Source organism: Bubalus bubalis, chromosome 12 (assembly GCF_019923935.1).
Source record: "Bubalus bubalis isolate 160015118507 breed Murrah chromosome 12, NDDB_SH_1, whole genome shotgun sequence".
Classification (NCBI taxonomy): Eukaryota; Metazoa; Chordata; class Mammalia; order Artiodactyla; family Bovidae; genus Bubalus; species Bubalus bubalis.
Window position 1 is genome coordinate 89,326,852 of NC_059168.1, and position 25,325 is coordinate 89,352,176.

The following is a 25,325-nucleotide window of genomic DNA, read 5'->3' on the forward strand; positions in this document are numbered from 1 at the left end:
ATTCAGGAGACCACTAAGAACCCGTCCAGGAAGAGTGGGGAGCAGACAGCAGTTGCTCAATAACCCACCCAGAAATTATAGAATCCAGATACAGCATCTTCACAATAAAGTCTTATATACAGAGCACTGGCTACACACGTCTGTTATTCTGCTTCTTTTCAGATGAGCCCAAGGTCCAGAAGAGATATAAAAATAAGATCAAACAAACTCCACAGTATAATGCCACCTTGTGAATCCGGCATGGGGCTTCCCTGGTGGCTCCGACAAGTAAAGAATCTGCCTGCAATGTGGAAAACCTGGGTTCAATCCCTGGGTTGGGAAGATCCCGTGGAGAAGGGAATGGTGACCCACTCCAGTATTCTTGCCTAGAGAATCCCATAGACAAAGGAGCCTGGAGGGCTACAGTCCATGGGGTCTCAAAGAGTCAGACATGACTCATCGACCACACACACATGAACACGGCATATTTCAGACAGCAAAGACACAGATCCAATCCGGACAATCAATGTGTCTTAACACTGGAGTGGCCTGGCTGCAGCCAGGAAGAGTAGGTGGGACCCTGCAGGGGCGAGGGGGGACCTGGTCCATGCCCTTCCACCCACCAGAGATGGAAACCAGGGCACATTAGTTAGCCTCTGTGGGTGTCAGCTAACAGGCAACCCTGTTGGGCTGCTGTGAGGCTTCATGAGACAAGTCCCCAGCACCCACTGGCCCCGTCGGTGTGCAGTAGACAATGTGGGCAACACACCTGTGGTCAGGGTGGTGACCATCACCATTCCACCCTGTCTGACCTCGGGACTTCCTTCCAACCTTCTTTCCAAGGATTCCTATCTTTTAAATTCTGTGATGGCCTAAGATTTAGTCCTCAGACTGTTAGGCCTTAACCTGGCTGGAGAATAATGCCCTGTGAGGGTCTCTTTAAACCACCCCCATAATTCCAGATCCCTAGAAGCAAGCTGTTCTATGGATCTTTCCTGCTACCAACTAGACCCCCTCAACAGAGGCCATTCAACTGTGAGCTCTGCAGAAAACTCAAACGACAGCCAAACTTCAGAAGGCTAATTTACATCTATGTTTTCACATCCACTGCATCCAAATGATGCAGAGTGGCACCCACCCCAAGCACGCCCCCCAGTTTATACACCGGATTCAATCACAGGAGTCATAAGCGGCTGCGACACCGGGGCACCTACCTCTTTCAAACTGTAGCTTTTTGTATCTTTGCATAATTTCAGCCGCCACCATGCACTCAATCTAAAGGAAGAAACAGAAGAAAAAGGAGTCTAACCATCTGAGGGCTAGCACACACTGCCAGGTCATCCCGGACAGAGCCTGGGACCCCCGACTCACTGGGGAGCCCCTGCACGTGCACCCCGATTTCCCCAGCCGTACGTGCCTCGTTCTCCTGCAGGTGGCCCTGTTTGGGGCAGGCGGCATCTGGACAGCTAATCGCAGTTTCTAATCCTTCTTTGATCAAGAGCTCCACATACTGTTTCAGGCACTGAAAAAAACAAAACAGAGAAGTGTCTGTAAACATCTTTCTTAAGGCTGAAGGAACAGTGATGCATTAAAAAAAAAAAAAAAAAAGGCAAATCAAGCACATTGTTCCCATACAGTTTTTTTTAATTTTTGCCCTGTAGTCCATGGCAATGACCAAATTAGAGGTTATATTCACTCGACAAATATTTGTGGGGTACCTCTGCTGCACCAGGGCTGAGGATGCGGTTGGGTCCCTGTTTGCCCGACCTTGGCAAACACCACGCCAGTGCGCTCAGTGGGAGGAGCAGGGAGGCAAAGGAGGCTGGGGACCCCTACTCCTCAAACACACACCAGACATCAGGGTTCTGCTCAGTCCCCTGTATGCCACTGTTTCACGTGGCACTTGGAGTGTTTTCGCAGGAAAGTTATGACCATGCCATCAATCGAGTGTGAAAACTGAGATCCAAACAAGGAACCACCAGCTTCCCCAGATAGCAAGGGCAGAGCCCAGGCTCCAGCACAGCCTCACCTGCCTCTAGGCCGCCCCTGCGCCCCGACCAAGAACCCAGGTCGAGCTGCCCATCCTCCTTCAGTGACCTCTCACGCAACGGGCAATGACTGGCCGCCACTCCCCACCCCTCGACTTGGCCGTCTGGCTGAACATCCAAAGTAAGTCAGAAAAGTAAGTAGGAGATGCAACCCAGAGTTCATGCCAAAGTGAAGCGGCCTTTCCCAGGGCCGGTCCACTCGTGCATTTTCTGTCTGCTGGTCTTGAAGATCCAATGCTCCCTGAAAAGCACTTTTTAAACAACAAGTAGAAGAAAAGTGATGGTCTTCTCTAGGCAAGGTCACTGCCCGATGTGACTGAGACGGACACTGAAGCACTTACATCAGATGACATCAGAACTCAAAGAGGATAAGAAACCGGACCTCTCAGTGATGGGAGCACAAAGTTAAATGTCTCAGCATCATCTCCAAGTCCACTTCCTGTCACAGCCCAGGCTGCAGAGCTACAGAGACACCTGGAACCCGGGTCCATCCAGGCAGAGCTGAGGATCAGTCTCATGATGGACTCGGGCCACAGCTCTCTGGACAAGAGACCGGAGATGCCCATCCTGCTGGGCTTCTGAGACAGTAAGAAAGAAAGTATGGAAAGTCACCTGGCGTGATTCCTGATTCACTGACCAGCTAAGTAAGAGTGGTGGCTGGTATCTGATGCATGTGTATCTTGGTGATTGGTGTCTTACAGTCATAGGTGTAAAAATATCACAACCTTAGCAGCAAGATCATTCTTTTACTTTTTTATAATTAAGTCTGTCTAAACCGAGTCTCTGGGGGGACACTAGAATGCCATAAAGTGATAAAAAGCTGAAAACTCTCAGAATATTGTGCAGAGAAGTACAATGTGTGGAGAAGGCAATGGCACCCCACTCCAGTACTTTTGCCTGGAAAATCCCATGGATGGAGGAGCCTGGTAGGCTGTAGTCCATGAGGTCGCTAAGAATCGGACACGACTGAGCGACTTCACTTTCACTTCAGTTTCATGCATTGGAGAAGGAAGTGGCAACCCACTCCAGTGTTCTTGCCTGGAGAATCCCAGGTGTGGCGGAGCCTGGTGGGCTGCCGTCTATGCCGCACAGAGTCGGACATGACTGAAACGACTTAGCAGCAGCAGCAAATCAAGTCTCTGGGGGATACTAGAATGCCATAAAGTGATAAAACACTGAAAACTTTCACAATATTGTGCAGAGAAGTACACAATGAGAGAAAGCGGACAAAATACAACAGTTAAAGCTGGTGTGATAGGTACACTCAGGGGACATTTCTGACTCTAAACATCGCTGTGCAAGGACTTGCATGTTTCAACAAGCAGTGCGTCACACCTGGGGAGGGTTACCTGGGGGGTGAACATTCTATGCCTCCAGCAGGCTCTGCACAATCTGCAAAATGACTGTTTCTGGAAGCAACTTATTTGCATACTATATAAAAGGGATGGGGACTTCCCTGGTGGCTCAGTGGAGAATAACCCAACGACCAATGCAGGAGACACCAGTTGGATTCCTGATCCGGGAAGACCCCACGTGCCACGGAGCAGCTAAGCCAGTGAACCACACTCCTGAGCTTGTGCTCTAGAGGCTGGGGGCTGTAACTCCTGAAGCCCATGTGCCCTCTGGTCGTGCTCCACGACAACAGAAGTGACCACAACAAGAAGCTGGGACGCCACAACTAGAGAAAAGCTTGGGCAGCAACAAAGACTCAGCACAGCTAAAAATCAATTAATTAGTTAAATTGAAAAAAAAAAAAAAAAACAAAGACTAGCAGAGCATGAAAGCCCCTTTAAAGGCGAGAGCAATGAGGATCTGTATCTGACCAAGCATCCACGGAAAACAAGTCCAGTCTTCTTCCAGATAGAAACCGGGCCATGACTCACAAGCTGTGTTTTTCAATCTAATAGCAAAAAGATGTCTTGAAATAAGCACCCGAAAATGCCACAGAAATCTTGGTGAAAATAAATATACAGGACAGAGGCAGACACTGATGTATTCCCGACTATTGTATTAATTACAGCTCTCCGTAACCAAAGGCCTTAGGACTCCGCGTTAATCACCACCTGTGTCAGCCAACTAAACAAACAAGACTCTTAGGAGGTGTTAATCGCTCCCCTTAGACAGAGGAGAGAACAAAGCTCAGGGAAGTCAGAAACAGGACAAAGTCGGGGTCTGCAAGTGGAGGAGCTTGGCTCAAACCCATGCGTGCCTGACTCCGAAGAGGTGGCAGTATTGTTTTTTAAACTCTTGCCTCCTTCCTCCCCAGTCAAGAATTCTTCCATAAGCAGTCATTGCTTACTTATTTTCTGTTACCTCGTAAGTTTTCTAATGAGTACAAAGAATCGTATGCATTTCAGACCAGCAAAGTCTGAGTCACCCCAGAGTGTGTCCCTGATGCTTGGGTGCCGGGACCCTCCAGGACATCAAGACATCCAGTTCAGTTCAGTCGTTCAGTCATGTCTGACTCTTTGCAACCCTATGGACTGTAGCATGCCAGGCCTCCCTGTCCATCAAGACCCCCAACCCTCACCCCCAAAGACGCACCATGCTGAGGTTTCGGGGTGGGGGGGTCCCATCCTGGGGAGGAGGGTCAGGAAAGTAACAGAGATGGAAAGCTGGCCAGAGGGACAAGGCCTCTCCAGAAAGGGGCGTCCACTGCATAAAGCACAGGAGAGTCCGGGAGCCGGGAGGCAATGTGTGGAGAGCTGCAGAAAGTTCCAGACTGTTCATTCTCCACTTTCTTGCCCAACCCTTTGAAACCCGGGTCCAAAGATGCGGAGGGGGGCTACCGATCTGCTGGGACCCCCGTTGCTTCGGAATTCTTCGCTAAGGAGAAGGGGCCACAGAGAGACGGCCGCCTGGTGCGGAGTCCGCAACAAGCCATAACTTGGTCTGCTTTCTCCCTGGGAGGCCCGTCAGTTACTGATGATGCTAACAGCTGGGAGAAACCCCCAGAAACCGTGCTCAAAGATGCCTGAGTGGCTTCTGCTTATCAGGGGTCCATGTTTACAAATGGCCCACACAGGCAGATCTGAACGACGGCTGTGGGATTCCCGTGGACCGGGTTCAGGCAGCCAAGACCCTGGGACCACCGCCCTGGTGGGAATGCCAGCGAACCAACATGTCAGATGTGAGCCTGCACCCCTCTGAGGCCCCCGGCCCCCCATAGTGTGGAAGGAACAAACCCCGAGGACAAAAGAGGATTCTTCGGCAGCTAGGTGCTTGCACGTGTACCACGAGTTCTGCCCAGCCCCCACGGCCTCAATCAGGGAGGGTCTGCTTACCCCCTCCTCTGCTAGGAGGCAGGCTCTTTGAAACCCAGGCTGTTTATCCTCCCAGTCCCTGGGCCTGATGGAGTGCTGCTGAAAAGCAGGGCCTTAACAACTCGGCAGGAGAGACAGAGGCCGACAGCTAGGGGAGTGAGTGGTCCGCACACAGACCAAGCCAACACCCACACAGAAGTGAACACGGACACGCATCCATGCAGAGGAGGGGAGACCTGGGGTAGGGACCTCAGGTCACTGCCAGAGAGCTAGCTGGACGGGCACCCCGGGCCCCTTGGCGGACAAAGAGGGCAGACACTTCCTACAGGGCTGTCCTCAGGCGGCTGGAGCCACCGCCTGGCACAGCGGGCGAGACGAGGATGCTTCATGCAAACCGCCCCCCCGTCCCCCAACTGCTGCCAGGGGCTGGAAACCTGAGCAGACCACCCAGCAAGCCCCGCCGTGTATGTTCTGGCAGCAACACCACTCCAGGCTGCAGGGATTGACTTCACCCGAACCAGGGACTCCAAGAGATGAAGGCTGCTTTTGTAATAATAAAATTTTTAGAGGAAAAAAAAAAAAATCAGATTTACTTTCTACTGAAAAAATGAAAACCTCTCATCTACGGGTACTCTTGGTCCAGGGGTCTTGCCAAACCACCAGCAAGCTGTCTCCTGGACTCATCTTCCCTGAGATCTCTGACCCCTCAGGCGCTGAAAGCCCAGGTGGGCCCCACAGTTGGGGGGCACTGGGTAATGTCGATGCTCAGTCCCCCGTGTGTCCCCTGGGCCTTTCCCTCAGGGTCCCTCAGGGTTTCTAAGAGTCAAAACCCAGTCAACCACTGGACCAGGAAAATGACTTTCCCTGCAGGCAGTGTCCCTGGTGAAGGACACACAAAGAAGGTCTCAGTAACACCAGTTCCTGCCACTCTGACCCTGCTAGCCTGCACCCACCAGCCCCTCTCTGTCCACGTGGACGTCTTCCCACCAAAACCCTGCCAGCCCACCAGTCCAGACTGGGGTGCCCATCCTTTTCACTGGCCCCCCGACCTGTAGCCTGGTGTCCATGTACAGCTGAGCCCACAGCCGGCAGGGGCAGACGCGACCCCTTCTGAGGCCCTGTCGCCCCGGAATGCCCCCACCCTTGTGGGAGAGCGTGTGACCACAGGTGCAGAGAAAGATACGGGCTGAGCCCGTCTGATGGGCAATGCTCTCCTTCAAGAGCACGGAGTCGACAGTTCTCAGCTGCAAGTCTGTCACTTGCTGGGATTTTCCAGGTCAATTAAACTAGCAGGCATTGGGTACCCGCTTCTCTGGAGGGTGGCGCGGGGAGCTGTGATGGTGGCAGGAGGACCTGGGTGGCCGTCCCCGCCTCACCACAATGAGCGCAAAGAGGCAGACTGGCCAGCCTGAGGTGCGGATGCTGCTCATTCAATATCACCGCCCAGAGAGGAAGTTGTCCATCCCAGGGCTGGGTCCGCCCACGGCAGAGAAACTCCAGGAGATGGTGCACAGGTGTGATAGCACATGGAGTTGAGAAACAGAGCAGGTGGTTCTGGGGGACTACGAAGCCCAGGGGGCGGGGGAGACACGAGAGCACCCCAGAGCTGAGTGGAGTAGCACGTGTGGTCTATGGAGGCCGTGGGTTCCAGGGTGCCCAGAGTCGATCCATATCACCAAAAGATGTTCTATAAGAACCTGGTCTCCATGTGTGAAGATGAACCTGACAGGGCAGGATGACCAGTGCCAATCAGGGCACTGGAGTGGCCCTGGCTGTGGGTAGGGAACCTGGCCCAGCCTCCGCCCATCCTACAGCTACCAGGATCTGAAAAACCAGCCATCAAATGTGGACCTGCCTTGGGAAGCCCTGCTGGTGCGGTCACACACCTGCTGATAAAAACGCAGGAGGATGCCCTTTGTTCTGGAAAGAATTGCCCTGTTCTGAGAACTGGGCCATGGCCACAGGGACCCAGAGGACAGGTGATGCCTGACCCTGGGGGCCGGACTCAGGGTGATGTTGGGAGGTGACCAGGAGGTGACAGCGGGGATGTTCTATGGATGACTCAGGCCAGCTCTGATGACCCGGGAGCACTCTGGGACTGAGCCGGGCCTTCCCCTTGCTCCCCCAGCCTCACAGAAGAACATGAAGCTGAAGCTATGTCTTCTGCTCATCCGCAGAGACCAACGCCCGTCCAACGCTGCCCATCCCCAGCGTGCTGGCCGAGAGGCGGAGCTCCTAGTGGGCAGGCACCATCCGCCGCCCCCCCACCCCGCCTCCACAGGGAGGGTGCTCTCCTCGGGCTTCTGACAAAGCTGCAGGAGAAGCCCTGCGTGCAGGACACGGTCTGTCTGCTCCAAAGTCGTGCAGGATCAAGAATGAGCATGTAACCCCACTACATCTTCATCATGAAGACCTCCCGGGGGAAGGGAAGACAGGAGGGGTTGTGAGAAAGTGAAGCCGCTCGGTCGTGTCCGACTCTTTGAGATCCTTCGGACTGTTGCCCGCCAGGCTCCTCTGTCCATGAAATTTCCCAGGCAAGAGTACTGGAGCAGGTTGCCATTTCCTTCTCCAGGAGATCTTCCTGACCCAGGGATCAAACCCAGATCTCTCACATGGGGGACAGATGCTTTGCCGTCTGAGCCACAAGTAGGAGGGGTTAACATACAATAATTCAGGGAGCTGCAAGGTAAATCAACAGTTGGCCCTCATGTGGATTTCTGGGGCTTCCTCTGTGTTCTTGGGCACCCAGAGTGTCCCAGGGTGGGTACAGAGAGGGACATGGTACGTGGTGCTCAGCAAATCCACCAAACCGCAATGGTCATCTGAGTGCATCTTTTAGGACAGATGTTCCCCGGGACGCATGGCTGGGGAAAGCTGCTCTTTTGGATTCCTGCAGTTCTAACCCCGAACTCAGAAGTGAGCTGAAGGGGTTAAGAGCCTGCAGACAGCCTGCCACAGAGCAGCTCCTCCACACACGTGCCCTGAGCCTCGGGGTGAACTCCGATCATCTCCATTACACAGGTGAGGCCCACAAGGGCGGCGGGGTCAGAAACAGCCTGCATTTCAGGGTGCTGATGCCCAAGCCCAGCTCCAGGCTTTCTCTGGACCCCCTTCCTCCTCGAGGTCAATCTTCTTCTGACCCAAAGCCTGTAATTCTCTGGTCATTTTTTTATCTGAAGAGAGCCTTCCTGCAGCCTTGCACAACTTCCTCTCTTCGCTCTTCTCTTCTCAGGTCTGTCCCCAAGAAAAAGACACAGGCACTTCTGCTGGTGGGGGGCCCTGGGGCCTCCACAAGGGGACGGGGCCTTCCCCCGCCCACCCAGTCTGTGGACACGCAGGTGTTTCCTGTGCTTCAAGCCTCACGGAGCTGCAGACACAAGCAGGCCTGGTCTCAACATCTTAATTTTTAATAAACGGTTGTGAAAAAAAAAATCACAACCATCCCCTGTTTCTTCATGCTCCCAGCAAGCCCCCTGCGAGAAAACAGTGCTCTTTTCCTCTGTTCACAAGCCCTGACTTGAATTAAGTGTCTGATCTGAATTAGAGCTGCACTCCGAGAGAAAGAGGAAACTAAAACAAGGACAACAAACGAAAGGCGGGGTGAAGCCACGGCGGGGTGAACGAGCGACCTTACAGGGGAGGAGAGCTGTGGTCTCGGGAGGCCCTCCCCGCGATGGCACAGGGAGCGACAGGGAGGGGCTGGGAGCTCGCTCCCAGGCACAGCTGCACAGGGAAGCCAGCCAGTTAGCTGAGGCTGGAAAACTTCCCTTCGGGCAAGAAAAGAGGCGATTTTGCATAAAGGGGATTCTTTAATCCAGCCAGACACGTCTGGACCATTCCAGTTCACCCTTCAGAAATGAAAACGCTCTGTGTTCTTCTTGGGCTGGAGGTCTGTCTGTCCATCCACCTCCCCCAGTTACCCTCGGCCTCCCATCCTTCCCCAGCTCAGAAAATGCCCCAAAACAGCTTCCTGTGCTCCAGGCTGAATTTCCTTTCTCGGGGGCTCAGTGAGGCAACATTATTTGGCCACCAACCATGCAGCTGAGGCCGACTCTCTGCGGTTCAATCCGTCTATCAGGATGATTAGACAGCATCACTGACTCAATGGACATGAATCTGAGCAAAGTCTGGGAGATGCTAAGAGAACAGAAGAGCCTGGTATGCTGAGGTCCGTGAGGTTGAAGAAAGTGGGACATGACTGGGCGCCTGAACAACAGCAGTCACAGGTACGGCTGTAAACCAGGTACTTGGGGGCAGAACCGCGCCCTCAAGAAGCCAGGGTCTAGCATAAAAGGAAGTTGGATACACAGACTTAAATGACTGCAACCTCCGTCTCCTTATCCGTAAAATGTAGATGACGCTACCAAATAAGCCTACATTTCAAGGAGATCAAGAGATAAACAGAGCAAGGGGCAGGAAGGAAGAAGCCTCTGGGGAGGTGGCTGTGAGGGGACAGAAGCTAACCAGAACATCTGAGCAACACACAGGCAGGCCGTCCGGAGAGTTTACTTGTAACAGAAACTTTTTTAGTTTTTCACAGTCTAAAGAAAAATATTTTTTCTGCACTTTTTTAAATTTTGGAATTCCTTGAATGGGAAAAAAATTATAAAATTCAATGAGACAAACAAAATAAATCCTACACCCTCATTTTTCTTTTCTGATGAGTAAAACGTTGGGTCTGAGTGAGGCCTGATGGGAACAGAAGACCTGCAGCCCTTAAGTCCCGTATAGCCTTTGGCTCAGAATGATGCTGGCGGTGTCTTCAGGAGATTCAGGTGTGATTTCAACACTCTCTAGGGAGGGGAGTTTGGGGGAGAATGGATACACGTGCAGGTATGGATGGGCTGCTTGGCTGTGCACCTGAATCTATCACAGAGGCTTCCCCGATGGCTCAGTGGGGAAAGAATCCACCGACAATGCGGGAGACACGGATTCTATCTGTGGGTCAGGAAGATCCCCTGGAGAAGAAAACAGCGACCCACTCCAGTGTTCCTGTCTGAAAAATCCCATGGACAGAGGGCCTACATTCCAAAGAGTCGCAAAGTATCAGACACGGCTGAGTGACTACGTATACTGACATGTATAGCTATCACAACATTGTTAATAGACTATACATCAATATAAAATCAGTTAAAAAAAAATACATCCTCTCCAGTTTAGCACTAAGGCAGTGCCAGCTGACACACAGAGCCAACTCTGCTGTGTGCACACTCGCCAGGATGGCGCCCTGGCCATCTCAGGCACACCACTGTTTAATTCAATTGGACACAAGCTACGGTGAAGATTTCTTTTCCAGAAAGGCGCGTGCACGCCACGGCAGGGTTTCTCAGCTGCGTTCCCAGCTTCCAAGTCTCTGTGTAACTGATCGCTTCTACACCACGAGCACCTGCAAAGGATCCTGCCTGGGGAGCCTGATGGACTCAGAAGAGAATCCTTCCAATAAAGCCGCGTAAAAGTGAGGGTGACCCTGCATGCTGTCCCTAAAACAAAAGCAAAAGGCTCATCCCGAAATCCTTTTAAGCCGGCGTTCCCGGCGAGACCAACCAGGGTGCAGAAGACGCACTGGCACTGGGCGATGGTCGTCATCTGCTCCACGGGGTACTCCCCCAGACACAGCTTGCAGGACACCAGTGGGTCCAGGGCCAAGTCCCAGGACGGCCGGCACGCACGCGCGGCGCTCATGGCAGAGCAGTCTGAAACGAGAGAAGCACAGGCCGTCAGATCCGTGTGGCCTCCACGGAACCCAGGCAGGGCCACTCCTGGCTGAACCTGGGGCCCCGGGGCTGGCCGAGTGACCACTGAGGGGCCAGAATTTCATAGGCCTCATCGGGCCCTCTGAGAAGTTTTAGCCAGAGGCCCCTGACCTGGTCTGTGGGTGATGCTTCCTCTCCTGTATTGACGGTAATATTCCTTTCCCATATTGATGGTAATATACCTTCCCCATAATGATAGTAATATTCCTTCCCCATATTGATGGTAACATTCCTTTCCCGTATTGATGGTAATATAACTTCCCCATATTGATAGTAATATTCCTTTCCCATATTGATGGTAATATTCCTTTCCCGTATTGATAGTAATATTCCTTTCCCATATTGATGGTAGTATTCCTTTCTCGTATTGATAGTAATATTCCTTCCCCGTATTGACGGGTAATGAGGGATCCACCCACCCGCATCCTTCCTTCCATCCCTCCGATGGGTCTTGAGGAAGACACAACCCCACCAATCAAGCACCCAGCCCAGGAGGGCAGGACCTTAGCAAGCCAGCGAGAGAAGCTTTTGTTAACATAGTTGTTGATCAGGTCACGCTGTTCTCTGCTGTAGGAACATCACAGGGAAGCCAGTGTGTGAAGCTCTGGCCTCAGTGCTCTGTGTCCTCCAGGTGGAGTGGTCTTCCCACACCGTCTCTGTCCTCACTGCCCAGGTGTCAACTGACCTTCCCGAAACATGCACCACTGCCTCCTAAGAAAATCCTGGAAGATTGTCTAAACCGTGAGCTTCAGGGAGGTGGGACCTTGGGCAGCCTTGTTCACTTCTGTGGGTCAAGCACATCCAGCAGTGTCTTGGGTGAAGTGGACACTACACAGAGACATGGATGAACAGTCCTCACCTCCCCAGCCTCCCCGACATTCTCCGGCCATGTCCCCCCTGGTCTGTGCTCCCCTGACAGTATGCATCGTCCTATTACTATGTTCACACACTGATCTCCACTGTCTATGGCTAGAGGGGGCAGAGAAAGGGTCAGCCTCCAGCTCTCAGCTCAGCTCTGATCCACGTGGCCTCCATAACTGCCTGCTGATGGATCAGATGCTTGCATCCAGGGATGTGGCTTCTCTCATCCTGCCCCTGGCACTGGATTTAAGCCTTAAAGACATTTATTTTGTACCTGCGTTGGTAAGTATGTCTTTATTCTACCAGCACCCCTTGCTCCCCAAATTCAGAACTGAGAAAGATTCATACAAATTTCACATAAAATTCCTGGCCATCTGAACTCTTACCACTTGCTATCCTAATCTTAAGACCTAAATTGATTTAGACAGCTGGCATCCTTTCCTACGGAACCCCACTGTCTGAAGTGAGGAACGAAAAGATTTGGAGAGCAAGATACATCTGCATTGCCCCTAGTCCGTGAGGTCATGAAAAGAGTGTTTTTCTCATTCAACTCCACACATATGGCAGAAGACTGTTTGCATGTGTGCATGCTAAGTTGCATCAGTTGTGTCTGACTCTTTGCAACCCCACAGACTGTAGCCCACCAAGCTCCTCTGTTCATGGGATTCTCCAGGCAAGAATACTGGAGTGGGCTGTCATTTCCCTTCTCCAGAGGATCTTCCAGATCCAGGGATCGAACCCACATCTCTTGTGTCTCCTGCACTGGCAGCTGAGCTCTTTACCACTAGCACCACCTGGGAAGCCCAGAAGACTGTGTGCATAGTGACAAAGACACAACACATCCAGGGGAAGAGAAGAAGACAAAACAGCACCAACCAATGACCAGAATGTACACAGGACGGCTCTTGGATATTAGAAAGTCTCAAAGATATATGAGACAGAGTTCTCCACCTTGGGGTATTCAGTTTCAACTCAAGAACATTCTCGGCCAAATAAAAAGCTAACTGATAACACAAGGGAGAGTTTAGGATTACGTGTGAAATCAGTGCTCAGGAACTTTGGAAAAACTAGAAACCAGCCTGGGTTAGAATTCTCAGAAGAGGAGAACTTTGCAGAGGAGAGGCTTGAGTTTTAAGGGCAAGTTCCATTACCTATAGTTGCGAAAAGGGGGTGGATATCAAAATAGGAGAGAGAAGTGTCTGAGCATCTTTCACCAGACAACAGAGGTGACACCACAGGGACTCAACGCTTCTGGGGCCAATAGGACACCCATAGCTAGTTGGGTGCTGGGTTACCTGACCACAGTCAGCCTCAGTCTGCCCATCTGTGTGATGGGGCCATAATCTCCATCTCCCAGGGCTGGTGCAGCATTAGGAGAGACCGTATAAAAGAAATGGCACACCTGGCAAGGCTCAGTAAAGCCCCTCTCCCCTTCCCCTACGATGCCTCATTTAGTCACAGCTCATCCACCTGTGAGAAACACTGGTGACACCCGTCCTTCCTACAGTCAGGGCCTGGGTGTGACCACCACCCGTGTGAGTCATTCTCAAGGTCACGATGTGTGCATGTGTATGTTCAGCGGCTCAGTCATGTCTGACTCTTTGCAATCCAATAAACTGTGGCCCGCCAGCCTCCTCTATCCGTGGGAGTTTCAAGGGAAGAATAGTGGAGTGGGTTGCCATTTCCCCCTCCACGAGACTAATAGTTTATGATGAACGAGGTCAGATTTGTGATCGAAGAAGATTTAGATTCAGGACCAGGGACCAGGCTTGATCACTCAAGAGCTTTTATGTAGCAGAGTTTTATTAAAGTGAAAGATAACAGAGAAAGCTTCTGAGAGTGCCCCGCTAGCTAGTCTTATCAAGGCCTATATACTTTTGCCAGACCCATTCCCACAACATACATCTTAAATAACCAGATTAGAACAGTAGAAAGGTCTCACCAGACCCACTCCACAACCTACATCTTAACGGGACTAGAACTAACAATAAAAAGGTCTTACCAGACCCATTCCCATAATATACATTTTAAGATAACAGGATTAGTCAGAAGGTTCTTGTTAAGGAGAAACATGTCCTAGAGCAAGATACATAGTTATACCGACTAAGGCAAAGCAATGTAGAAAAGAAAAAAAAAACATTTGTAGTTTTCTCCTCCTCGGGGAGCTTCAGACCGCTTTCTCCTCCTTGGGGACCTTGGATTTCTTATCAACCTGCCTAGGAATTGACTCTCTCAGGATCTTCCTGACCCAGGGACCAAACCCACGTCTTTTGCATCTCCTGTACTGGCAGGCAGATTCTTTACCACTGCGCCATGTGGTAAGTCCAAGGGTTACAATACTTTTCTTAAAAAACAAAACAAAACAAACAAACAAAAAAAACACACCCTCTTCTTGTGTTTTCACAGTCATAGTTCACTGGGTATCACTAAGCAAATATTTAGTTAGGATGAAGCACTGTGGGTTCCAGGCAGGGCACTGGTGGAGGAGGGCACTGGGACTCAGGGGAAGAGACCACAGGATGATCTTGGAAACTCAGAGGAGATAAGACACAAGGACACAAGACCCAGGGTGTGAGTGACGTCAGGCTGACGGAGCAGCAGAGGGGACCCTGACCTGTGAGAGCTCAGACAGGCAAGGGGAATTACCGAATTCCAGCTGGAATGGGCTTGGCGGGGAGGACAGAAATCAGAATTCAGAGCAGTGGCCTCTTCCCAGGTCAGTTAATATCCGAGAGCAGCTTAGTGTGAAGTAAGTGTAACTTCCATTGTTAGAAGAGAACTCTGAGGTGGTCTGTGGCTAAGAATCTGCCTGCCGATCCAGGGGACACGGGTTTGATCCCTGATCAGGGAAGATCCCACATGCCACAGAGCAACTAAGCCCGTGCACCACAGCTACTGAGCCGGTGCTCTAGAGCCAGGAGCTGCAGCTACTGAGTCCACATGCCCCTGCTGTGCAACAAGAGAAGCCACTGCAGCGAGGAGCCCGCACACCGCGACCCCAGAGCAGTGCCCCTCCTTCCCGGTAAGGAGAGAAAAGCCGCATGCAGCTATGAAGACCCAGTGCAGATCAGATCAGATCAGATCAGTCGCTCAGTCGTGTCTGACTCTTTGCGACCCCATGAATCGCAGCATGCCAGGCCTCCCTGTCCATCACCAACTCCCGGAGTTCACTCAGACTCATGTCCATCGAGTCAGTGATGCCATCCAGCCATCTCATCCTCTGTCGTCCCCTTCTCCTCCTGCCCCCAATCCCTCCCAGCATCAGAGTCTTTTCCAATGAGTCAACTCTTCGCTGCAGCTGAACATAAATAAATAAAATTGTAAAAGAAAGCATTAAAAAGTAGAAGAAGAAGAGAACTGATACAAATTCAAGTAGCTTTCGGAAGGGTTAGAGTCTTCCAGATAATTAAAACAAACATGATAATTTGAACTTAAGTCAAATGGGCCAGAACATTTAGTTGATTTGAGAGGTCATTCGGCAATCTGGAGGGTGCAGAGGGAACCAGAGTCAAGACTCCCCCACTCCCTGAGTCTATTTTCTTTTGTAACATTTCCCTGAACCTTGAATCTACGATTATTATTATATTAAATGTCCACTGTTATTTGGATCCCGGGATCATGGGCCAAGATTATTTTGTTTATATTTCCCAGTACCTTCTTCTGTTTTAATACCTAATGTCTCTTAAAGCTCAGAGGATGGAGCACTGACTATATTTTGATTAAGTTGTTGTCCAGTAGCTCAGTTGCTCAGTTGTGTCTGACTCTTTGTGACCCCATGGACTGCAGCATGCCAGGCCTCCCTGTCCTTCACCATTTCCCGAGGCTTGCTTAATGTCCATTGAATCAGTGATGCCATCCAACTATCTCATCCTCTGTTGTCCCCTTCTCCTCCTGTCTTCAATCTTTCTCAGCATCAGGGTCTTTTCTAATGAGTCGGCTATTCGCATCTGGTGGCCAAAGTATTGGAGCTTCAGCTTCAGCATCGGTCCTTCCAATGAATATTCAGGATTAATTTCCTTTAGGATTGATGGGTTTGATCACCTTGCTGTCCAAGGGACTCTCAAGAGTCTTCTCTAACACCACAGTTCAAAGGCATCAATTATTTGGTGTAAGAATGTTAGCTAGGCCCTAATAGGGATCACAAAACTTTATTGGAAGCATTGAGAAATCACTTAAGACTGGAAGTGTCCCCAAGGGGGCAGAGATTGTTTAATTGGCTTTTCTGTCCTGGAGAGCTGCGGACAGGCAGCAGTGGACACTGTCTGAGAGGTCTGGGGCCCAGATTCTGCAGAGATGTCACCTGCCAAGCATCAGATGACACAGTATGTCACCCAGAGACCCGGATTCAAATTCCTGTCCTGCCACTTGGTCATGTGATTTTGGAGAAATTACTCAACCTCTATGAACTTTAGCTAAGTTTTTTTTTTTTCTCTCTCTCTGTAAAACCTATACATCATCACCTCCCATGTACAGTTGTGAAGAGTGAGTGAGAAATAATATATTTAAAATTCCTGGGACATAGTGCCTGGAGAATCCCAGGGACAGAGGAGCCTGGTAGGAGGCGGTCTATGGGGTCGCACAGAGTCGGACACGACTGAAGCGACTTAGCAGCAGCAGCAGCAGTGCCTCCTTAGTAAGCAGAGGTCATCGTGCTACGTCAGACTGAAGAGCCTGAACATTAACCGATGCGAACGAAAGTGAGGAGAGAAGCTGAACCGAAAAATGATAAGATTGACTCAGGGTCAGGAAGTTCACGCTGATGGGCCCAGATTACTTTGGAAGAAGGAAACAACCCAACCTCAGAAGCCTCCAGCTTTATCATCATCTGCGCAGGCTGCGGTAAGGCTGAAGATCACCCCAACTGGCAGAAATCGGGAGCTTAACCCTTGTACACTGTCTTGAAGCCCACAGCCCCAGCCCCACACACTGTCTCTCACCCTGGACTGCAGGTTGCCCCTGACTGGTCCCTTCTTAGACGACTCACTCTCCTGCAGCTTGGTGCCTTTCCTGTTTACGGCCTGGCCAAAGATATGACTCTCAGTCCAGTGTGCAGGGCTTGACCTCTTGCTTCCTTTCTTCCTGGACCACGATTTCCACTTGACCTGAGACAGCGCGGCCTTCTGCTGCCCTGGGCACAGGTCAGCTGCCGCCCCTCACCTCCGTGTCTTCCGATTTAGCTTTGGAGCAGGTCAGACATGATTTCCTGGCACCTGATCAGTACTCTTTCCTCCAGAGTAGACCCTCTCTGAGGTGAGCTCATCATCACGATTAAGAGGGAACAACAATTGGGCATATTTTACCAAAAAAAAAAAAGTTACATTGTCTAAGCCCATCACGACCTCAGGATGGGCTGAATATGACTTTGCAAACATTGAGCAGCTGCAAACTTGAAACAGGAGTTGGCAAAGAAACTCACAACGCACAATGCGAGAAAAAAAAACAGTCTTTGTTTTCTTAATGTGAATGTCAAGTCAAATGAAACAACAAACTATTTTAAGAACATCTGGTCGATTATAAGTATTATTCAATCTGAGCAACTCAAAATGTTTATAAGGCAAGTCACTCATTAAGCACCATGGGGTTATGCAAAGAGGGTGCATGGTGAGGTCTACACGGATGAGAAACAGCCAGAAGGGAAAAGAACCCCTTGAGGGAGACAGTTGTAAAGGTATGGTGTGGTTATTCGGCCAGAACCATCCTAGCCCTGGGGCATTCCAGGTGACTCAGTGGTTAAGAATCCGCCTGCCAATGCAGGAGACAAAAGAGTCTCAGGTTCGATCCCTGGGTTGGGAAGATCCCCTGGAAGAGGAAATGGCAAACCACTGCAGTATTCTTGCCTGGAGAATCCCATGGACAGAGGAGCCTGGCAGGCTACAGTCCAAGGGGTCCCAAAGAGTCTGACATGACTGAGCGACTAACACACATCCCAGCCTCGGGCTTTGGGGCTATGGATTCTGCACATCCCTCTTTATCCTCCGTCACCCCTTCAAAGCACAGCAGTGAAAGGGAAACCAAACCAGGAGCCAGCCAGTCACACCCACCCTTTACTCTCAGGACCCCCTCCAACAAGCCCTGCTGCCCTAAAGCCAACTAGGATGTGTCCATGTTCTTCCCCGGCAGAGGGAGCAGGAGAAGACATAGCAACCTGAGTCTTCCAGAGAGTTCCCATCACAGTGAATCTGAGAAGCACTGGGCTGTGGGTCCACAGGATGGCATCGCCCCGGGCACCTCCCAGCCAGAAGTCCATGGAGGTAGAAGCTTAACACACGATCGACTCTGAAAACCGTGGCACTGGGCAATCTGTGTCTGCCAGGCGCTAGGTTAGACTCCGTGTACGGACCTTCCTTCATTCTTTGCCATCACTCTCTCTGGGGAGGCAAGCAAGGATCAGGGAGGAGGAGCCCCCTCTGAAAGCCACAAAGATGATGTGTCAGTTCGCAGGTGTAACACACGTGCCTCTGGTGGGGGCCAGAAGTCAGCACTGGCGGAGGCTGTGTGTTGGGGGAGGAGGGGAGGGCGAGGGCTATGCAGGAACTCTGCATTTTTATCTCCATTTTACTGTGAACCTAAAACTTTTCTGTATGGTAAGTCCCTAGAGATCTGTATCAGTTTTATAAATCTAAAAAGTCAAATCTGTTCATCTAAATCTAAATTTAAAAACCGAATGTGTTCATCTGACTTGCCCTAAAATAAAACATTTATTTTAAAAATTTGTTTTTATTTAAACCCAAATAACCCTATTAACAGAGAAGGCAATGGCACCCCACTCCAGTACTCTTGCCTGGAAAATCCCATGGGTGGAGGAGCCTGGTGGGCTGCAGTCCATGGGGTTGCTAAGAGTCAAACACAACTGAGCAACTTCCCTTTCACTTTTCACTTTCATGCACTGGAGAAGGAAATGGCAGCCCACTCCAGTGTTCTTGCCTGGAGAATCCCAGGGACAGCGGAGCCTGGTGGACTTCTGTCTATGGGGTCGCACAGAGTCGGACGCGACTGAAGCGACTTAGCAGCAGCAGCAGCAGCAACCCTATTAAAGGGTTTCCCTGGTGGTACAGTTGGTAAAGAATCTGCCTGCCAATGCGAGAGATAAGAGAGATGCAAGTTTGATCCCTGGGTTGGGAAGATCCCCTGGGGGAGGAAATGGCAACCCAGTCCAGTAAAATTTTTGCCTGGGAAATCCATGCACAGAAAAGACTGGAGGGCTACAGTCCATGGGGTTGCAAGAGTCAGACACGACAACCCTATTATTAATAAAATGCAGAGTCAACTGGGAATATTTTAAGAGTCTAAAATTTTTATCTGTTTTAAGATTGTATTTTCCCCAAGCAGCAATATTTTTGTTTTTAACTTTTTTTTTTTAATTGGAATACAGTTGATCTACAATGTTGTGTAGGTTTCGGGTCTGCAGCAAAGTGATTCATATATATGGATATATATTCTTTTTACAAATTCTTTTCCATTACAGGTTATTATAAGACATTGAGTCTAGTAACCTGTGCTATGCAGTAGCTCCTTGCTGGTTATCTATTATGACATGTGTGTGTATGTTAATCCCAAACTCCTAAATTATCCTTCTCCACCCCCTTTCCTCTTTGGTAACCATAGTTTGTTTTCTATGTCTGTGAGCCTATTTCTGTTTTGTAAATAAATTCATTTGTATCTTTTTCTTTTAAGATTCTACCTCCAACAGTACAATTAATTGTGATATTAAAAATCAGAGGCCATGGGATTAACTGGGCAGATTAGTGTGTATATTTTTAACCATCCAACCCCATGTGGGTCTTGAGATGCTAATGAACGCAGTAACACTCCAAGAAGCTGTACTACAGGCTGTCTCCACCGGACAAAACACAAACCACGTTTTGTTTTGTCCACACATCATCAACACATAAGCACAACCACACAGCATCAAGGTTAAAAAGAAAATAAAAACAACTTTTAAATCATTTCACTGTCACAAGCTCCCCAGTATTCAGACAAAGGACAAGGGGCCCATGGAGCAGGGAGCGTGCTGGCCTGTCCAAGTGCACTCGGCACAGAACGAGGTCTTAAATTCAGTGAAGAAACAGCCGCAGACTGTCCTGCGCAGGGACGGGTGTCCAGGCTGCACACTGCTGAGGGGACACTCCATGGTCCACGGGTCCCTCACTGCACTCAGGGTGAGGACACTTGCCTTCATCTACCCTGGGATCTTCTGTCTAGCTCCCTCCTGCCTCTGAGAGATTCGGACCATTTTACAAGCACTATGAATTCACCTCTGTTAACAGCGGCTCAGAAGCTTCTTTGTGCTAAAGCGTGGATGGCTGAAGGGAGCCAGTCATTCCCCAGGAAGCAGAGCCCCTCCCACTTCATTCGCTGCCCCGACCCTGTCCTGAAGCCTCACCTGGCGGGGCCACTCTCTTGCCAGGCTGCCCCATCACCCATGTCCCTGCAAGACCCTGTGTTTGAGGAAGGTAAGGTTGGAGAAGACTCTTGAGAGTCCCTGGGACTGCAAGGAGATCCAACCAGTCCATCCTAAAGGAAATCAATCCTGAATATTCATTGGAAGGACTGATGCTGAAGCTGAAACTCCAATACTTTGGCCACCTGAATCGAAGAGCTGACTCACTGGAAAAGAGCCTGATGCTGGGAAAGATTGAAGGCAGAAGAAGGGGACAACAGAGGATGAGATGGTTGGATGGTCTCACTGATGCGATGGAGATAAGTTTGAGTAAACTCTGGGAGCTGGTGATGGACAGGGAAGCCTGGCGTGCTGCAGTCCATGGGGTCGCAAAAAGTCGGACAGGACTGAGCAACTGAACTGAACTATGTTTTTAAAATACCTGTATTACTTACAATTAGTTAATAAAAGTGACCAAAGTGGGTTTAAAAAGCCAACCCAGGAATGGGAGCTCTGTCCCTTTCAAAGGCCCCTGCACAGGTGATGGGGAGAGGAGTCCCTTCCTGGAGCATCTATTACTGGGCACCGAAGTTCACTGCATGGGGTGGGGGCAGGCAGGGGAAGGGTAAAGGCTCGGGGGTGAGCAGAAAGGGGACTTGAAGGGGCCGCTTCCTTCCACAGAGCAGCCTGCACCTCCTCCAGCCCCTCTCAGGGCCCTGAGTCTGCACTTCTCCTGCCAGAAAAAGTCTGGGCTGGTCTGAAGCCAACAGAGCGCACCTTCCTGCCGCCGCCGGGGCTGTGACAGAGAGGGAGCGCCTCACGGACACGACAGAAATCCGGCTGAAGAAGGCCTCAGGAACATTTCAAACACCAGCCAGGCTTGGGCCTGGACACCCTCCCTCCAAGCCTGGGCAGACCTGCGGACTTGCTCCCGGGAGCTGTATCTCTTTCACCGGAGGCTCGTCTTTGGAAATAAATGGCCAGGAGCACAATCTTTCCCTTCTAAGTCGGACAAACCCTCTGCAGGAGAGCTCAAAGGGTCCCCACAGCTTCCTGCTCACAGTCTGTTTCCCGCAAACACCCTGCCGTTCCGACCTCCATCCCGGAATGGGGTGCAGCGGCACACCCAAAGAAACGATCACCCCCACTGCGGATGGCACACTCCGGCCAGCAGCAAGCAACACTTTAAAAGCCAGACACAAAGTCACCGTGTTTCAAGGCTGATGGGGGTCAGCATCATGTGTCCTGTTAGGGATGATTTCCTTACTCCCCACTGCTTAGGGGCCTGCTCAGAGGTCGAGTGGCCACCCCACCCCGCCCCGCCCCACCCAGAACCTTCTACGTGGTCATATACCACCCTGAGTGCACCGCATTTTGCCAGGGACACAGTGACCCCTTGTCTCCACTCCTGTTTTTCAGACAAGGACACACAGACAAGAGCAACAGCACATGTCAATGCATGTATGATGGAGCATGACCAGCATGGGCCGCCCCCTGCTCTCACGCATCCCGAGCACCTTCTGCCAGTCAAAGGGCAGTCTTCGGGGCACAGGCATGTCAACTGCGTCCTCTGGCCCCTTTAGTCAGTCCCGGGTGATGGCAGGTGGTCGGGGAGCAGCTCTGGCCAGTTCAGATGGGAGGAGGATAGACACAGGGCTGTTTCCTTGTAGGCAGCCAGGCGGAGTTCTTGCTGCTATGACAACGAGCCTGGGAAAGTCCTGGGTGTGGAGCTTGTCAATCCTTTGGGTTAACAGAGCAGGACATCACGGAGTAGGGACTGTGCGGTGGCATGGACACAGGCCTCTGGGAAGATTCTAGAAGCCAGGGCTCTGATGTCAGCACCACTGCCCACTGACCACTGGACACCCCCTCTCCTCCAGGGCCTGTTCTGGAACTTCCCGGGCCAGCAATCCTCATCTGAGCTCTGGCTGGGACCTGGCCCCAGGATTCCCCAAGCTTTTAACCTTCCCTTCTCCACCCACCTGGGAAGGTGTCACCTAGCTCTCAGTGAGAAGCCTGGCTTCTGTGTCTACAGCGGCAGAGAGGGGCTTCAGGGCAGTGAGGATACATCTCAGAGAGCGAGCTAGAGGATAAAAATATCTCTTGAAGGAGCAGCCCTGAAGCCACAGATCCACCTGGGAGCTCAGGCATGCCTGTGGCTGGGAGCCCTGTCTGTCCATGAAACCATCTAAACACTCTCCGCCCTCCCTTTCTAAGAACTCCCCACAATTCCACCTCCAGTCCTTCCCATGGCCACGCCTATGTTTACACTCGAATCCCTCCACCTACTCAGGAGCAGCAGTGAGCCAGCTGGCATTAGGTTCCCCTAAGGCTCTAAAGACTGCTCTAGACTCTGGATTACAAGAGTCAGAGGCACTACCCACACAGCGTGTCAGAAAACAACCAGAGCCTTTTCTCTGGGCAAGCACCTGCCTTTGAGGATCTCATCATGAAAGGAAAAAGATCCAACAAAGCTGGTGCTAGTGGTGAAGAACCCACCTGTCAATGCAGGAGACATATGAGTTCAATCCCTGGGTCGGGAAGATCCCCTGAAGGAGGGCATGGCTACCCACTCTAGTATTCCTGCCTGAAGAATCCCATGGACAGAGGAACCTGGCGGGCTACACTCCATGGGGTTGCAAAGAGTTGGACACAACTGAAACAACTTAGCACAGCACGCATGCAAAAGGTATAAAATGACAGGGAATCTGTTTAAAGACAAGTGGAATTGCCCCTTTATCAATACTGAGTTGCAGATGGTTTTAGCTTCCCTGACATACTTTAGTCAGAAAATTAAGCAAAATCTGGGACTTCCAAATACACACAGCAGATTTCTTACTGCACCACTCCAAGATCTAAGTTTCTTCTAACAGATTTATTTGCTTTTTAAGGTCTTTGCTTTTTAAGACCAGATGAGAGAAGGGAGTATTTCTAAAAACACAGAAGTGGATACAGTAAACTCCACACAGGTGGTAAGAGTTGATGACAGTGAGGACAAATACCTGCCAGGTTCTCTAAAGACAAAACCAGGATGACTGGAGACATGCCAGCGAGGACTCCTGGGTGAGGCTCAGAAACAGGAAATCCCTGCCAGTATCATCCAGGAGAGCGGGTTCAAGGTCAGGACCAAGGCCAGGGCCTGACAACCACATCTTGGAAATGTCACTTCAAACATGCGTAACCACGAGCAGCCCTCCAAAACCTCCTGAGATTCGAAGACAGGAAGAGACAGAACTAGAGGTTTGGGCCCTGTCTCTGCCTTCACACGTGACAGCAACATATGATGTCCAGAGGCTGGGTGCTGCCTGGACAAGTCAGCTCTGAGTGCCCCGTCCTTGGTGCTCCAGTTCATGGACACCCAGGGCTTCTAAGGATTTCTTCTAGAAAGACAGTAGCAGGTGCAAGTGAGGGGGCCCAGCAACACACCCTCAGCGTCCAGGAGACTTCTTGTGGGAAAGTAAACAGGAAGCTTTAAATTCCGCCTCTCCTGTTAGGAGCATGCCAAGCAAGTAGCTCACACAAGAACCAGACATACACAAGTGCAATCAGCTCATGGTCTGAGCCTCTGTGTCCTTAGATCTGGAAGAAGTAACCTCTGACATCTAGCAGCACATTCGTGGGAGAGACACACACCTCCCATGGGAAGAGCTGGAGTGGTCCTCACTGCAGGGGCCACTGTAACACGCTGATGACAAATATCCTCCCTAAGCTGTCTCCACACTCTCATTTATACCTTTGGGTATACTCAGGGTTCACTCTTAATCACGAGTAAATTATAACCCGCTGTGCCCTGAGACAGGCAGAATCCACGTCATTCTATTCCATGTGGGCTCAGCTATACTCTCAGTGTAATAATTGAGTAATGTAAAACTGATGTTTCAACCTAAGAATGTTGAAAGTGTCATTTTGTGCACCTAAAAACATCTTTTTCATCACTGGGAGCTATTAAAGGTCTGGGAACTCTTAAAGGGCCCCTGTGTTTCGAAAACAAGAACTTGTAACAAGCCTAAAGAATCCCGTGTCAGTTCATCTGTATGACAATTATGACACTAATATCACAAATCTTCGTTTTCCAAAACCCCTGACCTAGAGATCAGCACATAGTTCACCATCTTTCAGTCACCTGATCACCTACACAAAACTGCCTGCCTCCCATCCCCTCTGGTCCCCTGCCTCTCTTGATATTACCCCAGGAACTGTCTACAAGCACTTCTTCATTTATTTATCATTCCCTTCCCCCTAGAACACAAGTTGCATAAGAACAGTGGGTACTATCAAGCTAGAGTTTAAAATACTTACTCAAAGAAATATATGGCTGCATTTTGTTCTTTCCTTTACTGCCAACTTAACTACGTAGAAAACAAAAACAAAAACAAAAACAAAAATACTAGCTTCTGTGGGGCATTATCTATTTCATTGGGGAGAAGAAGACAGACCTATTTTCTGATCAAACAAGGCTGACTAGCATCTCCGGATAACCTTGTGATTAGCTGCGATGTTTCTTCTTCTTCTTTTTTTTTTTTTTTTTTGCCATTCTCCCAAATCTTCCCACCCTCTCCCTCTCCAACAGAGTCCATAAGACTGTTCTATACATCAGTGTCTCTTTTGCTGTCTCGTTTCTGAATATCTGTTCAAAATATCTGTCTCTGCTGTGATGTTTCTGAATATCTGTTCAAAACTGCTTTCTATTTTGTAGCTAGTAACCAACATATCAGAGACAGGAAGTCAGCTCAATTATCTTCATGTAACAGATGAAGAGAAGAGGCTCAAGAAGGGTAAGACCATTTGCCCAAAGTCTCAAATGGTAAATCCAGGTTTCACACCCAGTCTCCTGACTTCCCGAGTCACGTTCTCTTCCTGCACCAACATCCACACTGCCCTCGGGTCCACCGAAGGCTCTCACATGCCCATGGCTTGGACAGTTGATGGGCCGGTGGGGGCTCCCAAGAGCCTTTGTCTGCTGCACAGAAACGCCAAATGCCAGGGGCTTCCCTGGTGGTCCAGTGGTTAAGAGTCCACCTGCCAATGCAGGGGACACAGG

At 50.5% G+C, this 25,325-nt stretch overlaps 1 protein-coding gene across 5 annotated transcripts in view; it reads right to left on the reverse strand.

The window, feature by feature from the left end:
- Positions 1 to 25,325, reverse strand: part of RNF144A (ring finger protein 144A) — a 132,108-nt gene that overhangs the window by 26,744 nt on the left and 80,039 nt on the right. For 3 of the 5 annotated variants that reach the window (XM_025261608.3, XM_025261607.3, XM_025261609.3), the window contains 3 exons: positions 10,835 to 10,983; positions 1,397 to 1,501; positions 1,194 to 1,254 (listed from right to left, as the gene is read on the reverse strand). In XM_025261608.3, coding sequence (XP_025117393.1) covers positions 1,194 to 1,254; positions 1,397 to 1,501; positions 10,835 to 10,972 — 304 coding nt within the window. In that variant the 5' untranslated portion in view covers positions 10,973 to 10,983. Of the gene's footprint in view, positions 1 to 1,193; positions 1,255 to 1,396; positions 1,502 to 10,834; positions 10,984 to 25,325 lie in introns of those variants that run through there. The other 2 variants (XM_025261610.3, XM_044926289.2) reach the window with 2 other exon arrangements.